This window comes from Poromitra crassiceps (assembly GCF_964638095.1).
Source record: "Poromitra crassiceps genome assembly, chromosome: 1".
NCBI lineage: Eukaryota > Metazoa > Chordata > Actinopteri > Beryciformes > Melamphaidae > Poromitra > Poromitra crassiceps.
Window position 1 is genome coordinate 29601407 of NC_139623.1, and position 19690 is coordinate 29621096.

General features: G+C 43.2%; 1 protein-coding gene across 1 annotated transcript; it reads right to left on the reverse strand.

The window, feature by feature from the left end:
* Positions 1 to 2048: 2048 nt before the first annotated feature.
* cchcr1 (coiled-coil alpha-helical rod protein 1) lies at positions 2049 to 19350 on the reverse strand (the record flags this gene model as incomplete). The annotated part of the gene is made up of 19 exons (XM_083639430.1): positions 2049 to 2182; positions 2343 to 2490; positions 3894 to 4045; positions 4204 to 4305; positions 4767 to 4943; positions 5230 to 5348; positions 9310 to 9382; positions 13531 to 13643; positions 13784 to 13890; positions 14160 to 14270; positions 14372 to 14515; positions 15868 to 15978; positions 16198 to 16312; positions 16437 to 16600; positions 16736 to 16930; positions 17793 to 17910; positions 18089 to 18256; positions 18540 to 18831; positions 19281 to 19350. 19 exons carry the CDS (start codon positions 19348 to 19350, stop codon positions 2049 to 2051), a joined length of 2613 nt encoding a protein of 870 aa, XP_083495556.1.
* Positions 19351 to 19690: the final 340 nt, after the last annotated feature.

The window sequence follows — 19690 nt, forward strand, 5'->3', positions numbered from 1 at the left end:
CTGCAGCCAAGAAGAACGCCCACGGAGGGAGGAGTTGGAAGCAGAGGGGGGTTTCCTGCTGTTATGGAGGAAATTACTGTTCAAAACTATTGTTTAGATGTCTGACGTCTTACTGATGCCAAAAATGAATGGTTAAAGTGACTGTTCTATCGAATTTCACAAAAAGCCGTTTATCTCTGAATAATTTTTCTGACGCTGAAACCATGCTGTATTCAACTGCTAATGCTTACATAACTACTAACTCTACAAACTAACTCTTTTAGACAGAGAAAGCACACATTCTATTACCGGTAGTTCTTTTGAGATATTGTGTGTTCACAAAATCTTAGCAGAAAAGAATCCTCGGGTCTTGAAAGATGAGCCAGAATCCTCAAAAAAACCCTCTGGCAGAACCTACCTACAGTAAAAAAAAAACGTCTGGCAGTGAATGTGTTAATTTGTTGCAATGCACTTAAGACCATAATTCACTTAAGCCGTTTTCCCACATGCGTACCGGAAAATTACCTGTAAGTCAATATCGGACATTTCCCTTCACACTTCGGCTCGCGCATATGGGAATCTAGCAGCGAATTTGCCTGTATGTTGGGGGGCGGGGCGGCACTGCAGAGCGGGTGGGGAATGACGTGTCGGCAAAACTCTTGATGGTGAAATAAGTTTGCTTGTTTATCCGTTCACCTGCGTCGCGTTGAAGCACTTTTTACAGACTGGCTTCGTTTGATGTGTCCGGGCTTGCCTTCGCTGTCGGCAACGTAAGCAAAATACTTCCACATTTCGCTTCGTGCCTTTGCTTCGTCTGTGTCCCTGTCGGGCTGTCACTGAAGGAGGAGGACGAGCAGGCAGCAGAGAGGAGAGAGGGGAAAATCAGCACACCCACCACACATGAAGCTGACATAGGCTACTGCTCTTATTATCACAAGATAATTTCGCCAGTTTGCTTTAATGTGCGCGAATGATTAGATTATGCCCGCTGGAACATTAAGCAACGTGTGTACACCTCGCCCATGAGAGTGTCGCGGGAAATGACTGGACCCGTTCTACACTTAAGTCCGCTATCGCGCATACCGCTCTTCTGACTGGCTCCAAACTGGTGAAATCTCCGCGATGACGGGGTCGCGCTTATACCGGCACGACGACTTTCTCACATGCAGGCATTAGACCACGTTCCGGTCATTTTGCGGTACAAAGCGCATGTGGGAAAAGGGCTTTACTTTCCCACAAATCATACCACTTTCATTTGGTGTATTATTAAAGATATTTTGATGGCCAATTTTGAAGAAAAAAATATGATAAAAAATGTCCAAATACAATCTAAAGAAATATGAATAACATTCAATTTGAAATGTTTAACATTTTTGCAAATGAGGTGATTTAATCCAAGCAAGAGAATAAATGCTTTGATAATTCTGTTATTCTGTTACTGGAATTTTAAAACATTCAGGTGAATTTCTTAGATTTCCTTTCCAAGAGCATTCACATAGAATGAATAGATAGATAGATAGAATTTTATAGCACAGAAAAATGTACTTTTTCTACCCATTGTGTATACAATATTTTCTGCAACAGCTATCCATGTGACGGACACATTGTCAAACAGAAGATGATGATAAAGCAATTCTTAAATCTTAGGAATATATCGCTGTCAAATTTAAGCATATCTCTGCATTAGGTAGCTAATATCACTCTATTTCATTGCTGGCCTATATCTTTTGGTTCCCAACACCATCCCACTTGACCACCTTTGCTAAACTAAAAGTATGTTTCCTGGCTCAAATAAATGATGAAGTTGGGGCGGCCGGGTAGTGCAGCGGTAGATTCACTGCCTACCAACATGAGGGTTGGTAAGGATTAAGGGTCCTGGTCGCTGCACTAGTGCCTCCTCTGGTTGGTCGAGGTGCCTGTTCGGGGGGAGGGTGAACTGGCAAGAATAGCGTGATGTGCTACAACCTGCTGGTAAAACCCCTCGCTGTGAAGTGAAAAGAAGTGGCTGACGACTGCACATGTATCGGAGGAAGCATCAAGCATGAAGTTTACAATGCTGCACCTGAGAATCAGCTTTGTGGGCTGGTGGCTGTGGGCGGTCCCGCTCCGTCACCTGGACCCTCCTCCTCAGCGGAGTCATCGGAGCTGTGGACCACCGCGGAGCTGAGAGTCTGCAGCTCATCCAGCACTGACAGGAGTGTCTCTGACAGGGTACAAACAGGCCACTGCTCAGGTCCATAGTGTTTGTGTAGGTGTTCTCTCACTCACTCACTCACTCACTCACACACTCACACACAAAATAGTCTGACCTTCTGCCTGAGCAGTGGTGTGAACAGTCAACATGACCAAGACGTTATAGTTACCTTGGGCAGGTAGTGGGGCTTTTGCTCCCGGACAGCAGCTCCTCACTGAAGGTCTTTCTGCTTGTTCGCTGAGAGCAGCAGAGTTCTGTAGAGCGGTTGTGCGAACTTTCTTATATTCACTCAACAGCCCTCTCTCATGGACAGTGGCCTGGAACACATTCAGTTCACAGGAGAACAAAAACAACCATGAAAATAGAAACAAAACATAATTTCTGAACAAACTGATTTTTGACCTAAACCTTGAAAAAGCCTTACCAGCAGGGATTCCGCTAGGTTTTTTCTGGCCGGCCAATGGAGCCGGCAACATTCCAGAATTCCGGCCTTATAGAATATTTACCAGCCCAGTCAAAATGTATTGAAAAAAGATAGATGTAGCCTAATCATTTCTTAAATACATCACATATTATTGTATAATTTTTAGCAAATTAAATAATCATTTTTGTTGGCTTTGATTTCAAAATAATTATCTAACTATTGACTGCGGTCTGCGCTTGCGAGTGCAAATTAATTAATTTGGTTAGGGTTTGCAGACCCATTAAGATTAAAAAACAAAAGCTATTATCCAATCGTCCAACAAATGTATTTTATTATAGTGAATGAACTCTTCACAAACTTGAACTGAACAGTTTGTCATATTCCCGTTTAATTAAGCCTAAAGAAAGACCCTGGCGGGCCTACATTAAATGTCTCTTTGCATCCAAGAACGTGAAATTAAATAACTTGAAAGATAATCTAAAGTAAGAAGTTCCCTACCTGCAACAAGCCAGAGATGAGACATGCAGTCAGTCAAACTTTTAAAAGTAGCCTGTATTTTCTGAAGCGGTACAATGATGACAAGGTTATAAAAGCCGACTGCAGCTGGTTGACACGCGGCATCCAACTCGCTTTCAGAACGGACTTATAGCCTATACTTCACAACATGAGAATATTTGCTTTACTTTAGTGGCTAAATGAATGGACATACAGTAATAATAAGCTTTACAACTTGTCAGAGGACCTCTCTGTCGCTGCGAGAAATCTCGCAATACGCCCGTGGCAGTTTCTTCATGATCAGCGCTCCGCTACATGTGCAAAGACGCCAACTTGCGATTCTTATCAACCCAACTTTTCCTCGCTGTGGCGGCTTCTCATGGCTGGTTGGATCTTGTTCTGGACCATCGTTACAGAAAAAGAACTGGCCGAGGGATGTCTGCGTTGACATTTCGGTCTCTTGTGTCAAGCCAAAGCGCTGTCGGCCGCAGGATGCTGCACAGCTGCAGTGTGCGGCTTTTGCATTAGGCTAAAGTTAAAGGGCGTCTGCCGTATTTTTTCCCTTTTTCACCAAACACTCAACATAACAGCGGGGCGAAAATATATAATATATTTAAGTCTATATTTAAGTTGTAGCTTATGGCAACATCACTGGTCACACAATATTGAGCTATTTTATATAATGAATTTATTTATTTGGGACATTTCCAACCGGCTACTTGAGCCTTTTAATTTGCCGGCCCACGGCAACAAATACCGGCAAAAAGCCGGAAATTACCGGCTAACTGAATCCCTGCTTACCAGTAGAAGGTTTCTGTCCTTCTCAGTCTCCTTTAGTTGTTTATGTAAATCCTGGACGTCCCTCTTTGCATGTTCACTCTCCAAGTGCTGTGCTTCTCTCATCTGATCCCGTCTCCTTGCTGCCTCTCTCTCAAACTGTCGCAAAGTCATCACTGCAAGAGACAATACAGACAGAGCAATCCCCATGGGAACAGTATAATGTGTAAACAATTCCAATCGCATTAGTTCATGCGCAGCAATGTGGGTACGACTCCAACTCCAACACTTCCAACCAGTGTAGGCTGAAGTAGCACTGTGCTGATCCCTCTACCTGCTTTGGTGTGCTCTCTCCTGGCAGCATTGACTTGAGCCTCCATCTCTCTCAGTCTCTCAGCACAGCGGTCCTCCATCTCAGACACTCTCTCATGCAGGGCTGAAGAGGAACAAACACTACATTCCTCAACGAGGATTTCAATATACCTCAGGGCATACATTGTGTTTTGATACATCTGTCAGCAAATCTTCACACAGAAAGTAATTAATCATTAGCATGCAGGCAGGGTATAACAGAATGGCTTAAAACAAAGCAAGGTGGCAGTAGCCTAGACTAGAGATTGGATAAGTGGGCTTGTATTCCAACTTTTAAAATGGGTGCCAGCTGCAAATTCATGGTGGCTTTTGGTGCACTGAAGAATTTCTAGTGAACTCGTTCTTAAACCCGAAATGTGAATGAAATGATTGTTGCAAGGTGGATTTGATGCAGCAGTGGAAGCAGCAATAGCAGACTGCTCCCAGGTGTGAATATCTAGAGCCAGAAGGATGTGGCTGAAAGGAGCATAAGTGCTCAGTCAACTTTCCCTGGAGAAGTCATAAGTAGCCTAGCCCCTGCCTCACCCCGCTCGCTCTGCTCCCGCTGGCTGAGCAGCTGAGAGCGGAGGTGCTCCAGGTTGACCTTGCTCTCCTCCAGCTGGGCCTGGGTCTGCTGGTCCTCCTCTCTGCGAGCCGCCGCCTCCTGGACCTCCACCCGTCTCTGCTCCAACTCCTGCTGCTGCTGCCGCACTTTATTCTCAACTGGGGGGTATGGGGGGGGGGGGTCACAACGACACAATGAGATGCCATATTGCTAAAAGTGGGTATGCTATGGATAAACAGATAAACATATTTGCATATTAATATGCATTAAGTCATGTGTATATATTAATATATATATATTGTAAATAGCAGTTAACTTGTTTTAGCTTGTAGGCATACCTTTTCCCCCCTGTGTAAGTACATTGAGAGCAATGTATACCAGAGTCAAATTCCTTGTATGTCTACATACATGGCCAATAAAGCTGATTCTGATGAGGATACTCACACTGTTCTCGCAGATCAGCCAGAGTTTTCTCAATGAGCTCCGGGGTTCTTTTGAGCTCCTGTGTGAGCTTGTCTCTCTCTTCACACACCAGGTTAAGCTCCGCCTGGAGGTTTCTGATGCTGGAGGGGCAACACAGACAAGGTAGCAGAGCAAATAAGCCAAGTCACTTAGTGAGGTGGAGAAACACTGGGACAAAGTGTCATACAAAACAGGCCACTCTCAAAAACTAGCAGTGACAATTTTGACATGCAGCCTAATAATCCCTAACAGAACTGCTCTTATTAAAAACTAGGAGCAGCCGCACGCAGCTCGGCTGCTGCGTGGCCTCGCCTGCTCTATTTGCATGTGCAGTGCACAATTGCTCAACTTCGCATCACTGATGACATCACTTTCACTGATGTCACAATGCCTATGACATCATCAGTGATGTCATATTGCGACTGTGTCTACACTACAGATTTGCTTGTCCTACAGCCTTAGCTAGACTTGACCCGCTTTATCATGCTGCCCTGAGATAATATCACTAACTCAGCTTTTAGGACCCACCATTGCACACTGTACACTCTAGTTGGTCCTCACTTGCTACGCGCAGGTTGCACCATTGGTACATCTTGATTTACAAGGCGATGCTTGGCAAGCTTCCCTGGTATATTCGCTCCAAGCTCAATTTGAAAGTAAATACTCTCAATCTCAGATCCAACACATGGTTGCGTCTCAAAGTACCTCCAGTGTGGACTGAATCAGGTAAAAGAAACCTCTCTTACTTTGGCCCCTGGTCCTGGAATGACCTGCAGTCCAGTCTTAAACTGGCTTCTTTGATTCCATTATTCCAACGGTATTCCTTGCTTCTACCTGTTCCTGCTTTGTTGTATACTTCTTGTATTATGGTCCTCTGCCTACTGTTTTATTATGTTTATACAGTTACATTGTTTCTGTAACTGGATGATGTTGTACTTTTATCTGCTACTTTGATATTCGTTTTCTTAAGTGTGCTGCTGTGTTTTACACTCTCCTATTGTGAATTGTTGGTAGTCTGTGTCTTTGTTGATTCTGTACCGTTCTGTTTTTTTACATGCATTCATGTACTTCTGACGTGTAACTTCTCCGCCTTCTTGGCCAGTTCTCCCTTGTAAAAGAGGCTTCCGACTCAATGGGATTTCTTTAACTGGTTAAATAAAGGTTCAATAAAATAAAAATAAATAAGATGATTTTTGTCAATAACGACATCACTGATGTCATAGACATTGTGACATCATCAGTGGGACAAAAAATGAAACAGACGGAGCGAGCCCACTTGCTCACTTAAAGGATGAATACTGGAGATGGTCCCAAACAGAAGTATTTTTATGTGCTTTTTATCATTTGTTGTTCATATGCCTTTTTGTAAAGCACTCTGCAAACTCATACCTCTCATTAGAATTATAAGTAGATAATATGAGGCAGTTAATTGTGGATGTGTATTGTAAGTTATTTTTTCTTTTCTTTTTTGATAATTTGTGATTTCCAATATGACAAAAGACAAAACACTGACGTATTACATATACAGTACGTAGAGGTGGACAGCGTTGGACAACACAGAACAATATACAAAAAATATAAATACATATATATGTATATGTACATGCACATACATACCATATACGTACATACATACATAATGGGGGGGGGGGCAGATAATTTCAATCATATAGTTTGTTTTCCAAATATGTTCTAATAAATATCTATGGTCATACTCAACTAATGCTGAGGCTGCTCGTTCCATTGACAATAAATGCATTAAGTCTTTTACCAATTTTCAATACTAAAACAATTTGGTTTATGCAATTTAAAATTCATTGATATAATATGTTTCACTGACAGAAAAGCTAATGCAATGATGCATGTAAGCATTGTTCTACCCTTGTGCCCAAGAAGCAAACTAATGGGCAGTGGGGTATTTTCACATCCAAAATAACAGACAAACTCAAAATAATCTTACACCAAATGCTCCTCGCTGGAGGGCATTGCCACATCAGCTGAATACGTGTTCCTTCCTCTCCACAGCCGAGCCAGCAAAAATTTGACAGGGAATGGTCCATTTTCTGTATTATACATGGTGTGATTTAAGCATTGTGCACAATTTTAACGTGTAGTTTTGTATCTCACACATTTAGATAAAGTTGTTTTAAACGGTCTCCCACTGTTCTGAAAACAGCGGTAAGCCCAATTCCCTCTCCCATTGACGTTTGATGGAAGATAGGCCGTCTGAAGAGGCAAGGGGCAACAACTTATACACAGTATAGTGCAGGGGCGGACTGGGATCATAATTCAGGCCGGGCAATAGATACCAAGCAGGCCAGGCCGATACGGGCCGACGTGCCAAAAAATTTGGCCCGTTTGAAGCTCAATTTGGGCCGTTTGAAGCCCAATTTGGGCCGTTTGAAGCCAGATTTGGGCCGTTTGAAGCCCAATTTGGGTCGTTTAAAGCCAGATTTGGGCCGTTTGAAGCCTGATTTGGGCCGTTTGAAGCCCAATTTGGGCCAAGTCCAATTTTACAATGAGATGCACCCACTTTAACCCTGAATAAAGTAATAAAACCACTAGTAAACCAGTAGGCGGCGCCTGGCCTGCTGTTCAGTGAGTGGCCTGGCCTGGCCTGAAAAAAAAAAAAAAAAAAAAAAAAAAAAATTGCAGGCCAGGCCAGGCCACCGGCATTTGCCCGACGTGCCCGATTATGCAGTCCGCCCCTGGTATAGTGCCAAAACTACTCTCCTGCCTGAGACAATCCCCTCAATTAAGCCCATGACCATGTTCTTTAAAATAAAAGCCCTTAAGATGGATAATTGTAAATATGAAAAAGAATCAGCATCTCTTCAATCAAATAAATGTTTCAACTCGTTAAAGGGTACCACATCCCCATCCTTCACAATCCTGCCGCAGATTATTAATACCTCGCTCTGCCATATGTGATTTGACAGTGTTCTGCCTCCAGCAATTAATAGGGGGTTATTCCATATGAGGTAAGAAGGTAAAGACGCCCCATGAAAAGCGAAACCTTTCTGTAGGGATCTGACTACCTCACAGGAAAACTGAATTAAAGGGTTGTCCATTTCCCAGTTGATTTTAGGGTGAAACCATAATGCTGATTAAGATACAGTCTTGCTATTATATTCAGATATATTCATTTTCTCCTCTAACCATTTCCAACTGCCAGCTTCACTCTTACAGATGTAGGGCCATGCCAGAGGGAATCTAGCATTATAAGGCAGCTAATATGAATAAACATCCAGGATTCCTAATCCACCACTTCTCCTGGGTCTCATCAATCTTTTGTAGCTGATTCTAGGTTTCTTTTCTTATCCCTACACAATAAACCTGTAAAGAACTTCTTTAAACTAATACGGGTGGAATCTAAGTGGAATAGCTGACATAAGAAATGATAATCTATGTAAAATATTAATTTTTATAACTTCTACTCTACCCCATAATGAAATGGGCAGAACTGTCCATCTCTTAAACTCTTCTCTGAGTAGACTGTAAGTTCTATAGACCTTATTCGATATGGCGGTAGTAATGACAGCAATAAAGGCCCCGTGGTTTGTTTCTATCTCTACCATCCACAGACGTGAAGGGAGCAAGACTGAGGATCCGTCAGCACACAGGAGATGTGTAGATAGTTAGGAGAGACAGGTGAAACTTTCTGACAGCTCCTCACAGCAAAGTCTGTTCACCTCGTTTGTTCTTTTGTTTATTATTACAGGCATTAACGGCAGCATACAAACAACAACTCTGGGGTTTTTATTGCTGTCATCACCATCTCTATTTTGTAATGGAACAGAAACGACAATAAGGCTGTTACTAGTAGCACTGTGCGTACAGGATGGTATGTCAACAATATGGCACCGTCCAGGGTTAGCGAATAAGGTCTATTGTAGAAGTATTGTAAGTTCTGTTATAGAAGATACAGTACATATCCTACATTAACTGGCCTATGTGTTTATCCTGTAAACAAAAAACAAGAGAAAATGTTTCTTGCATGTATAAACAGTTTATACAATCAACTTCCAGCCGAGTCGGGCAAAGATCAGTGGAAGCTCATACCTGTCAGCAGTCTGGTCTGTCAATTTATTGGCCCGCTGCACTTTCTGCAGAGCCGCCCTCCTCATGATCAATCCTGTGAAGCAAAAAACATAATGACTTTCTTTAATCAGCCATGTACAGTTCAAGCTAAAATACTACAATCAACCCATTAACCTACAGTACAACTACAATCACCCCATTAACCTACAGTACAACTACAATCACCCCCTTAACCTACAGTACAACTGCACCTTAATACTACAATTACCCCATTACTAGGGGTGCACCGATCACGTTTTTTGCCACCGATCACCGATTGCCGATCACCTATGAGAAATATCTGCCCAACCGATCATCGACCGATCACCGATTACCGATCACCGATATATATATATATTTATTTATTTATTTTGTAAGCAGCTATAACAGTCTATTATAGAACAGTTTCCATTTTACATAGGCCTACATTTCATGCATCAAATTGAAAGTGCAGCACATTTTCTTTTTTTCTACATCAATATTGTATACTGTGTAGGCTAAAGGAAACCGCCAACATGATTGTTTGTGTGTGAGATAATTGGAGCACAAGACTGTGTTGAACTAAATGGCTAGTAGTTCAGTCCAGTTCCCTCAGTTCAGTTTATAAAAGAACAAAAATCGTTCCACTTCGGGATTTCCATGTTACCAGTTCAATGCAGTTCAGTTCACTCAACAAAAATACTCCATTTTCCGGGATTTCCCTGTTACACAAGAAAAATAACTTCGACCCAAGGAAACTATTTTATCGATTAAGCTAAAACGGCTAAAGCTAACCGGAGCTATTAACGTTAGGAGGATACACGCAAATATGGATCAAACACGGACTTAACAGCATGCAAATGCCTCCGTAGGCGGGAGGACTGGAGGTAACTTCTCTCTGCTGAGTCTGCTCTAATCACCAGCTGATGTGTGTGATTCAAAGACGCAAGGGGTGTGTTGACAGTCTGGTGTGGTGTGTGGAGGTGAGTACACTGACGAAAGCAAAGCGTGTGCTTTGCAACACAATGATATAAACGTTAGAGCACAATACGAAAGTTAAACGATAGACATTGAAGACATGAAAATGGGCTGCCTCATGTTTCTCACGTGCAGCATGATCGGCTATGCAATCGGCGACAATAAAGTAATATCTGCAATCAGCAGATCACATATTTGAGGTCAAAATCGGCCGATACAGATTGCGTGCCGATCGATCGGTGCACCCCTACCCATTACCCTACAGTACAACTGCACCTTAATACTACAATCACCCCATTACCCTACAGTACAACCGCCCCTTAATACTACAATCACCCCATTAACCTACAGTACAACTGCACCTTAATACTACAATCACCCCATTAACCTACAGTACAACTGCACCTTAATACTACAATCACCCCATTAACCTACAGTACAACTGCACCTTAATACTACAATCACCCCATTAACCTACAGTACAACTGCACCTTAATACTACAATCACCCCATTACCCTAGAGTACAACTGCACCTTAATACTACAATAACACCATTACCCTACAGTACAACTGCACCTTAATACTACAATCACCCCATTACCCTAGAGTACAACTGCACCTTAAAGGAGAATTTCGGTTTTTTACACCACGGTCCTCATTTCCAGCTTAAAATATTATGTTTTACTCACCGAAATAGTTTGGCTTCATTCGGATGCCCACGGAAGATTTTAGCTCCGAGTAGTCTCCTCAAACAGGCTATAACGAGAACCTGCGGCGAGTGCGGGGCATGCTGCACACGCTCTCTAAATTACACTTTTTCTGTCAGATCACGGTTCATTATGGTTGTAAATATAATTATTTAGCTAATAGCTAGAAGCTAAGCTAACATCAACACAGCAGTCGGCATTGATCTGCCCCAGATGGGGTTACAGTGCGTATCTTCCCCCTTCTGTGGTTCCTCTGAAGAAGTGTGGTTTCACAGGGGGAAGATGGGCACTGTAACCCCATCCGGGGCAGATCAACGTTGACTGTTGTGTTGATGTTAGCTTAGCTTCTATTAGCTAAATAATTATATTTACAACCATAATGAACCGTGATCTGACAGAAAAAGTGTAATTTAGAGAGCGTGTGCAGCATGCCCCGCATTGCCGCAGGCTCTCGTTATAGCCTGTTTGAGGAGACTACTCGGAGCTAAAATCTTCCGTGGGCATCCGAATGAAGCCAAACTATTTCGGTGAGTAAAACATAATATTTTAAGCTGGAAATGAGGACCGTGGTGTAAAAAACCGAAATTCTCCTTTAATACTACAATCACCCCATTACCCTACAGTACAACTGCACCTTCATACTACAATCACCCCATTAACCTACAGTACAACCGCACCTTAATACTACAATCACCCCATTAACCTACAGTACAACCTAGGGCTGGGCGATTAATCGAATTTTAATCATGATTACGATTTGGGCTGTCCACGATTATGAAAACAAGATAATCGACATAAAACGATTTTGCGGCTCTTGTCACTCTCGTTCTGTCTTGTGTTGTAAATCAAGCGCACCCCTTCCTTTGCTCGGCCCCTCCCCCAAAGCCCAAAGCACACCGTTTCGTTTCAGCTCGAGTTGTGAATGACTGTCATGTGAAGAGCCACGGCACTTTTCTCCTCCCCGCTTATTTCCGTGGTAGCACAAGAATAAGATGACAGAAGTCACAGAAAGAGAGCCGCTGGTCGAGAAGAGAGGTAAAACAACGTATGTGGGGTGGAAACACTGGTTTTGCCGAGTTTAAAGGTCCTTACACATCAAGAGCGATGCGACAGCACAGAATTGCGATGCGAGTTTTGACCCACCTGTCAAGATATGCGCGGTCGTGGCTGCACCCCGCAACACGACCTCTCCCTCTTTGTTTAATCACTTGAAATCCACTCACAAAGTGGTCTATGACCAAGCAATAACGCTAAACGAACAAAAAGACAAAGCCCCATCTAGTTACTCCTGCCACCGCAACACAGTCATCGATTCAGGACACTCTTTACAATGTGACCGCATATTCAACAGCTAACGACCTCACAGATAAACATTAACAATAGCCTATTATGAACCTAAACGTAAGTCGCTTTGGATAAAAGCATCTGCCAAATGAGCAGTGTTGGGAAAGTTACTGAAAATTGGTAATTAGTTACAGTTAGTAGTTACTTCTCTCAAAAGGTAATTTAATTACTTTAAAGTTACCAGTTACTTCAAAGTAATTAGTTACTAGGGAAAGTAACTTTTGCGTTACTTTTAAAAGTCCGCTTCGATTGTTATTAATGCACACATTATGTTAGTGTTGCTGTGCCACAGTGTGGCATTGAACCTTCGCTTATTGGGGAGGCTTATAGCCTATCAAGGTCATTAGCCTCTGGGGCTCTGGCTGCAGCTCTCTCCCCGGACTAGGTCTGAGGATCAGAAACTGGGTAATCCTCTGAAGTTGTCCATTATTTTCATGTCCTAAAGTAACTAGTAACTAGCCCAGTTACTATTTTAGTAACTGTAACTGAGTTACTGAATTTGAAAAAGTAATTAGTTAGATTACTAGTTACTGAAAAAAGTAGTTAAGTTACAGTAACTAGTTACTTAGTAACTAGTTACTCCCAACACTGCAAATGAGTAATTTAATGTAATGTAAACGAACGTTACTCAATAGCGTTCTCATTTGGTTAGTTTTGATGAAATATGAACACTAATTTGCTGTTGGCAACATATGTCCCGACTGTTTTCATTCCACTTACGGTAATTAAATAACGGTAAATAAATACCGTTTTCACTGATTGATCACAGATACTGTGTACACGTCATTTTCTGCGACACTATTTTGGCTAGTGTGAGGTTTAAGGACTACTAGTTCAGATGTTTACCAACATATTGAATGTACGGTAGATTAATAGTTGCAGTTGGTTGTGGCAGTTCACTGCAACATAGTAGGCCTACTACTGTATATTTATTTTTAAATCTTTGCACTTTTATTATTTATTTTCACTTATTTATTTATTTTCAATTATATCTCAAATCCAAAGACATCCAATGTTAAAAAGAAAAGCCATTGTCAATGTTCAATAAATGTCAATGAGTAATCGTGTTAAATAATCGTGATCTCAATATCAATCAAAATAATCGTGATTATGATTTTTGCCATAATCGAGCAGCCCTAGTACAACCGCACCTTAATACTACAATCACCCCATTAACCTACAGTACAACCGCACCTTGGATCGTCTCCACTCGTCTTTTACCAAAGGTGAGCCTCTGGGTAAAAACATTGAGCCTTGCTTGAGCTGTGTCCACCTCTGCCACCTTCGCCTGAAACGCCAGGTTGAATCTATGAGGCACAGTGAAACGTGTGAGGAAATTACAGTTTAAACTCCAAAGCATCGTCCAAATTTAACAAAGGCAACATTGTTTAATTACTTTTTTCCTGCCATTGATCGTGTCAGTTTATATTCAGGTAAAAAGGTTTACCTCTGGACTGCCTCTGTCAAGATTTGAAGTTCAGCCTCTGCTTCCTGACTACATGACTTCAGTTGTAAGTTTTCCCTGTGAGCCTGGGCCAAGTCCTGTTTCAATGTCTGGAAAGACAAAAAAACACAAATCCACTCCACATATCATAGTATATGACACAAATCCAATGCTCAAATTTGAGAATTTGTCATGCCCAGCTGCCCTTTCCGAACCCGCAACTGCTACTATAACCTAAGGAAGTGTTTCATGTCATCAGCGTTGTCCACTGTGGTAAAAGTGTACATGCGTTTATCACTATCCTAAGCAGCTGTGAATTCATTGTGCATCAGCAAAATTGACAATAGCCACACGTCATATCACTTGTTCTGATACCAACCTCCCTGGCCACTCTCTCCAGGTCCAGCTCAGCTATCGTGTCATCCAGACTGTGTTGCAGCACACTCGCCCGGTGCTGGTTCTGTTTGAGCTGCTCCTCCATGGAGCTCACCTAAGACACACAACAATATAACAAGCACTCTTAACACCATTTGAAACGCATAGGACTTGATTATACTGCAGTATACTATGGTATGATTGTTGTTTTCATACTGTTGAAAGAAGATGATCCTTCTCTCCTCTTAGTTCAATGTCCTTGGAATGAAGCTGGACGCACAACGTGAAGACTTTCTCTCTCCAGAGCTGAAGCACTTGAAGGCCTTTAGAACCATTCTTCAGTAGTGGATCTGACAAGGTCTATTTTTAACATACACACGTACCACAGACACACACACCACACACACCCCTGAGCTTTCTGTGCCGTTTTGATGATCACATAAGTGGCTGTACTGCAGTCTTACAGCAGAATCATACAGTAAAGTAGATCCTGAAATCACTCTTTGTAGAGAATTGATTCTAGATTCTTGAATCGAGAATCGTTGGAATCGAGAATCGATTCTGGAATTGGATCGTGACCCCCAGGAATCGGATCGGATCGTGGCTTAGCCGGATCGGAGCACTCCTAGTAAACAATAGCATATTGTGTCATTGCACCAAAAGCATCTGTTATCAACAGAATTGGAATGCCCAAATCCATTAAAAGACAGATTTTCCTCACAAAGACAGCAAAAATCCTTGACCAACATTAATGTAATATCTCCACTAGGTAAAGGTTAAACACAAACTTAGTTAGTCATTACTAGCTAGCAATCTCAGCAGGTAAGCAACATTTAATATTTTTTGTGTGCAGTGCAGCCACTTCTACAAGTGACTATGTGTATGGCGAGATTTCACCGCGATTGATTTGGGGAAATCTCACCGAGAGCCGAGATTTGGAGAAGGCTGGCTCGAGGCGACAAGGAAGGGGGTGTGGCCCCGGCCCCAGCTCCCTGGTCTGGACAGACAGAGCGGGGCACAGGGCAGGCGTAGAGAGAGAGTGAGTAATGTCTCGAGGAGAGGAGGACGATAGCGTTTCGTCGATAATTACACGCACGCACACATACACACACGGTCACACGCGTGACACATTCACGAACATACGCGCACGCAGTTTAAGATATGTCTGGAAATTAATGGCGAATTAATTTCCTCGTTGGCACGAATGCCCACACACACATGCCCACAGACACACGCACGGCTTCGACCGGCCCTGCAACACCTGCACTGCTTCCTTCAACACCTGGGTGTTGGATTTTTATCTTACATGTACGAATAGTACTCACTCACACATGGCAGACAGATTGCTCCCTTGAGTGAAACGACTGTCAGGGAGAGGGTGAGAAAACATGTTTTACCTTGTGATGGACTCATAACGCGGAAAACATGCTACAACGCCAAAGCCCTCACCGTATGCGCTGAGGGCTACGCCGTGGATCGTGAGCATGCCAGCGCAGCCAGCATGCAGCTCCCCGAAAATGTAACTTGACGCAGCTGACGTAAACAGCGCAGGTTTAATATAATATAGTAATGTAGTATCAAGTATATGCACTACATTCTCTCCTTGGGCTAACTTCTAGTCATTGAAATCCTAGTGAAATCACACAATTTACTCATTTTGCTGGGGACTCCCCTGCGACCTGCAAATTAATAACTGAGGAACAAACACTCACCTTCTTAACTAGTGTCTCCTCTTGGAGGGTCAATATCTCATTCACAGAGTTAAGTCGGACTGTCAAAAGCTCTGTGGTCATCTGAAGAGCCGCTTTATCCTTGTTTAGCCTCTGCAGAATAATCAAGATCAGAATGATGCATTACAAACATTTCAGCAGACATAAGGGCATGAATTACAATATGCACATGGATCTATCCATTTCATACTTAATTGGCTACAAAACACTTTCCTTACACTACTGAAAAGAAAGGCACAAGCTTGCTTTTTCCTCATGCAATTAGTTAACAGTGAATTGATTTTAAATCAATGTTGTTGATGTTGTCTCCACCTCAACAGTTTCAGTTAGTCTCTCGTTCTCCCCACTCTCTGGGGAAAGTTGTCCAATGTAATTTCTAAGGCTCTGCAGTGTTGCCGACTGTGTCTCAAAAGCCTGTCCCATTTGGCTGAGAAATGCAAAACAAAAACATCCAATAAATGTCAGTGAATCTGAGAGCAAATGCTTCACAAGTTTAGTTCCCATTACCTCCAGGACATTCATTAAAATCCATTGTAGACTGAATGTACCACCTGAGATGTTCTTTCAGCCCATCTCGCTCAGTAGACACATCCATCAGGCTGCTCTTCAGCTGCAGCACCTCTGAGGTCATTACATGGAGTCTGTCCTGTAGGTCTCTGTTGGTCTGTCTTGCAGTGGCCAGCTCTGTACTGTAGGTAGCAGTCAACTGCTGCAGCTAGAGTAAACAGAGGCGAGCAAAGTATTAATAACACTGTAATACGATCTGCAAACCCACTCTACCACCCTGTTCCCTCAAGTATTTGTAGGCTTAGTGATGGTATCAATTTCATGTAATAGATTCTCCACACACCTCCAACGCCTGCGTCCTCTGCGATTCCTCCAATTGTTCTGATAGTCTAAGAGTGTGCTGTTGGGCTTCCTCCACAGCCTGTAGCCTGGCCATCTCAGCCTTCAGAGAGAGCTCCTGGGCCTCTCCTCTGCTCTGCTCTACATCCCTCCTCAGCCGTGCAATTTCCCCACCAGACTCCCTCTGTAGTATTTCAAGCTGCAAAGAAAAAGATTAAATTGTTTCATTCAAGATCAGATGTTGCAGAATGTTACTTTGTAATAAGCTGATTGAATCAATGCACGACGGCAACTGAGGTGAACACGCAGACAACAAGTCATGAATAAGTGGCCGTTAACACTGTATACGCCAAAGCAACGCCAAATTCACGCAGTTTCAATTCAGCATCGTTGTTAACAGGGGAGTCCGTTCACACCGGCCGCACACCACGCCATGCTGAAGCCATGCTGAAGCCATGCCAACGCCACGCCGAACCGATAGATTCAGCTTCTGTTCTATTTTCCAAGCGTGCTGCGCGCTGATCCCGAGCTGCCAGGCAGGCAGTCAATGCAATTTGTGAGGGGTGGGAGGGGCCGGAGCAGCAGCTCCAAGCCGGACCCAGCGCTGGTGTGACCGGTTAAGCGTCAGATCAGCTAGAGCCTGCTTCAAGCTTCAGTTCTGCATGGCTTTGGCGTATGGTGTGTTTGGCCACTAAGCCAACATTTTGGGAGATTTGCCTATTTGCCATATTCTCCATAGTAAGACGAAGAGATAGATGCCTTTGTCTTCCCTGTGCATGTATTAGAAAGTGACTTCTGCATTTGCCTGAAGCGCATGCGCTGTGTGCAGTCAGTACTTCCTGGTGGTATGTATTTACTTCGAAAATGACCGTTTCCCTGCATGCACAGGGAAGAGAAAGACATCTATCTTCTCGTCTTACTATGGGGAATATGGCAAATAGGTGAATCTCCCAAAATGTTGGCGTATTCCTTTAAGATTTTCACAAAATACCAGTAAGGCACAGGTGAATAAGATAAGATGACATCAACAATTGAACAATTATGTAGGTAGATGACATTACCTGTGAGTCAACTTTGTCCTTTTCCTCTCTGCGCTGATTGAGCTCCTCTCTGATTTGGCCAAGTTCATTCTTAGCCTTACATAAGTCGTCACGCATCGCTTCCATTTCATGACTCTGCCTGCAATACAGAAGTTTAAGCCGTGTTGATCTATGTTTCATCACAAATGTCTGTAATGTTTTAGTCTAATGATAAACATAATAACAGACCTCAACCATAAAATGACCCCATTACAAAGCATTCTGCACGGTACAACAAACCATTTACAATACTGCTTCACTAGATACACGTCTCATACCTGTTAAGGACCCTGTCTTTGTCTCGCATCTCATCTCTGTGTCTCCCTGCAGAGTCCTTCAGTGCCTCCACCTGCCCCTTCAACCTCTCAGCCTCAGCCTTGTGCTTCTCCACCTCCAGTCGCCACTCTGTCTCCCACCTGGACCACTGCTCACTTCTCTCTGCAGATCTGTGTTTGAGGAAGAGGAGCTGCTCATGGTACTACAGTGTTTCCCTTAGGTTTGCTGCTTTGGGGGAGTGGGATGGGCCGGGGCGGTGGGATGGAAATTAAATGGGTGCGCACATAAATTAGGCAAACAACATAAATAAACATATTTTGATATATACGGTACTTTCAAGGGGTGGGGGGTCCTGTTGGGGCAATGTTAGGAAACACTGAACTAATATTTCTGCCACTTGACAGAGCAGTAAGAATTATAGACCAAAGGCATATTCGATATATTGTGAGATACCTTGCCCTCGAGTCTGTAGAGTGATCTATAGGGTTCCTTCCTCTTAGGCTGTCTCCTTGTATCATCATGATTCTCTGATTTTCCTTTCGCAATTCCAGGATTTCCTGCTGGGCCTGAGTGATGGCAAGCCATGGATTGGGAGGGCTAGGGTCCACTGGTGTTGCTGATGTTAGGCCTGGCCTCATCCAGGAGACGGGGGTTGACCCTTGGCTCTGGACACCTCTGAGCACTCCAGCAGACTGGACACTTGATGTGAAATGTGATGGGGGCATCAGGTGCTTCTGAATGTTCCCTAGATAACAGAATTGTATGTGAATATGTATAATGTGTAGTCTATGGGTAGCCTGGGTAAACCCAGCCTCCACGTGACCTCTATCTATGTGCTATCCGACTGATAGCACATAGATAGAGGTCACGTGGAGGCTGGGTTTACCCAGGCTAGTCTATGGGTAGGTAGCGTTATGGTGTATGGCCCTACATAGACGGTAACGGTTAGCTAACAACCACAGAAAAGCAAACAAATGTTAACTTAACTTGTACAGAATTCAAAACTTTTAGCTAACTTCGAGCTTTCCGTCGCAACGAAAACACCTGGCCTTAGTGGCCTAACCTAAATCTTCGTGTTATATATGCACACAAGCTAAGTAACGTCAACCTAAACAACTTTAGCGTAGCTAACTTGCTTGCGACTGCTGTCAAGATTATGTCAATATTGCAATGCAGCTAGAACGAGCAACTTACTTGAAACAGGTGGTGCAGTGAAATCAGTGGGTGCGATGAGCTTGTCTTGTTCCACGGTGTGTCTGTCCATGTCTTGAGAAATCCCAGCTACAGTGAATGGGAAAAGAACCAGTCCCTTTGTTTTTGTGTTTGTTCTCCCGCGGGTCACGTCACTCGTCGTTGCCGTAGTTACAGAGCAGCCTCCTCCGCCTCCTTAGCTCTCGCCTTGGGCTCATGGACCTAAAAAGCTAGTTTCGGAAACAGCAAACTTGTTGGTGTTCAAACCATATATCTATGTTTCAATTTCAAACCACACGCACACGATACGATAACAGAAACTCAGTAGACTGCAAACAAATATTAGGCTCGCGCAATGCATCACGGGATAGTTGAAAGGCTCACGGAAGTATTTTGTTTTGAAGATGGGTGGG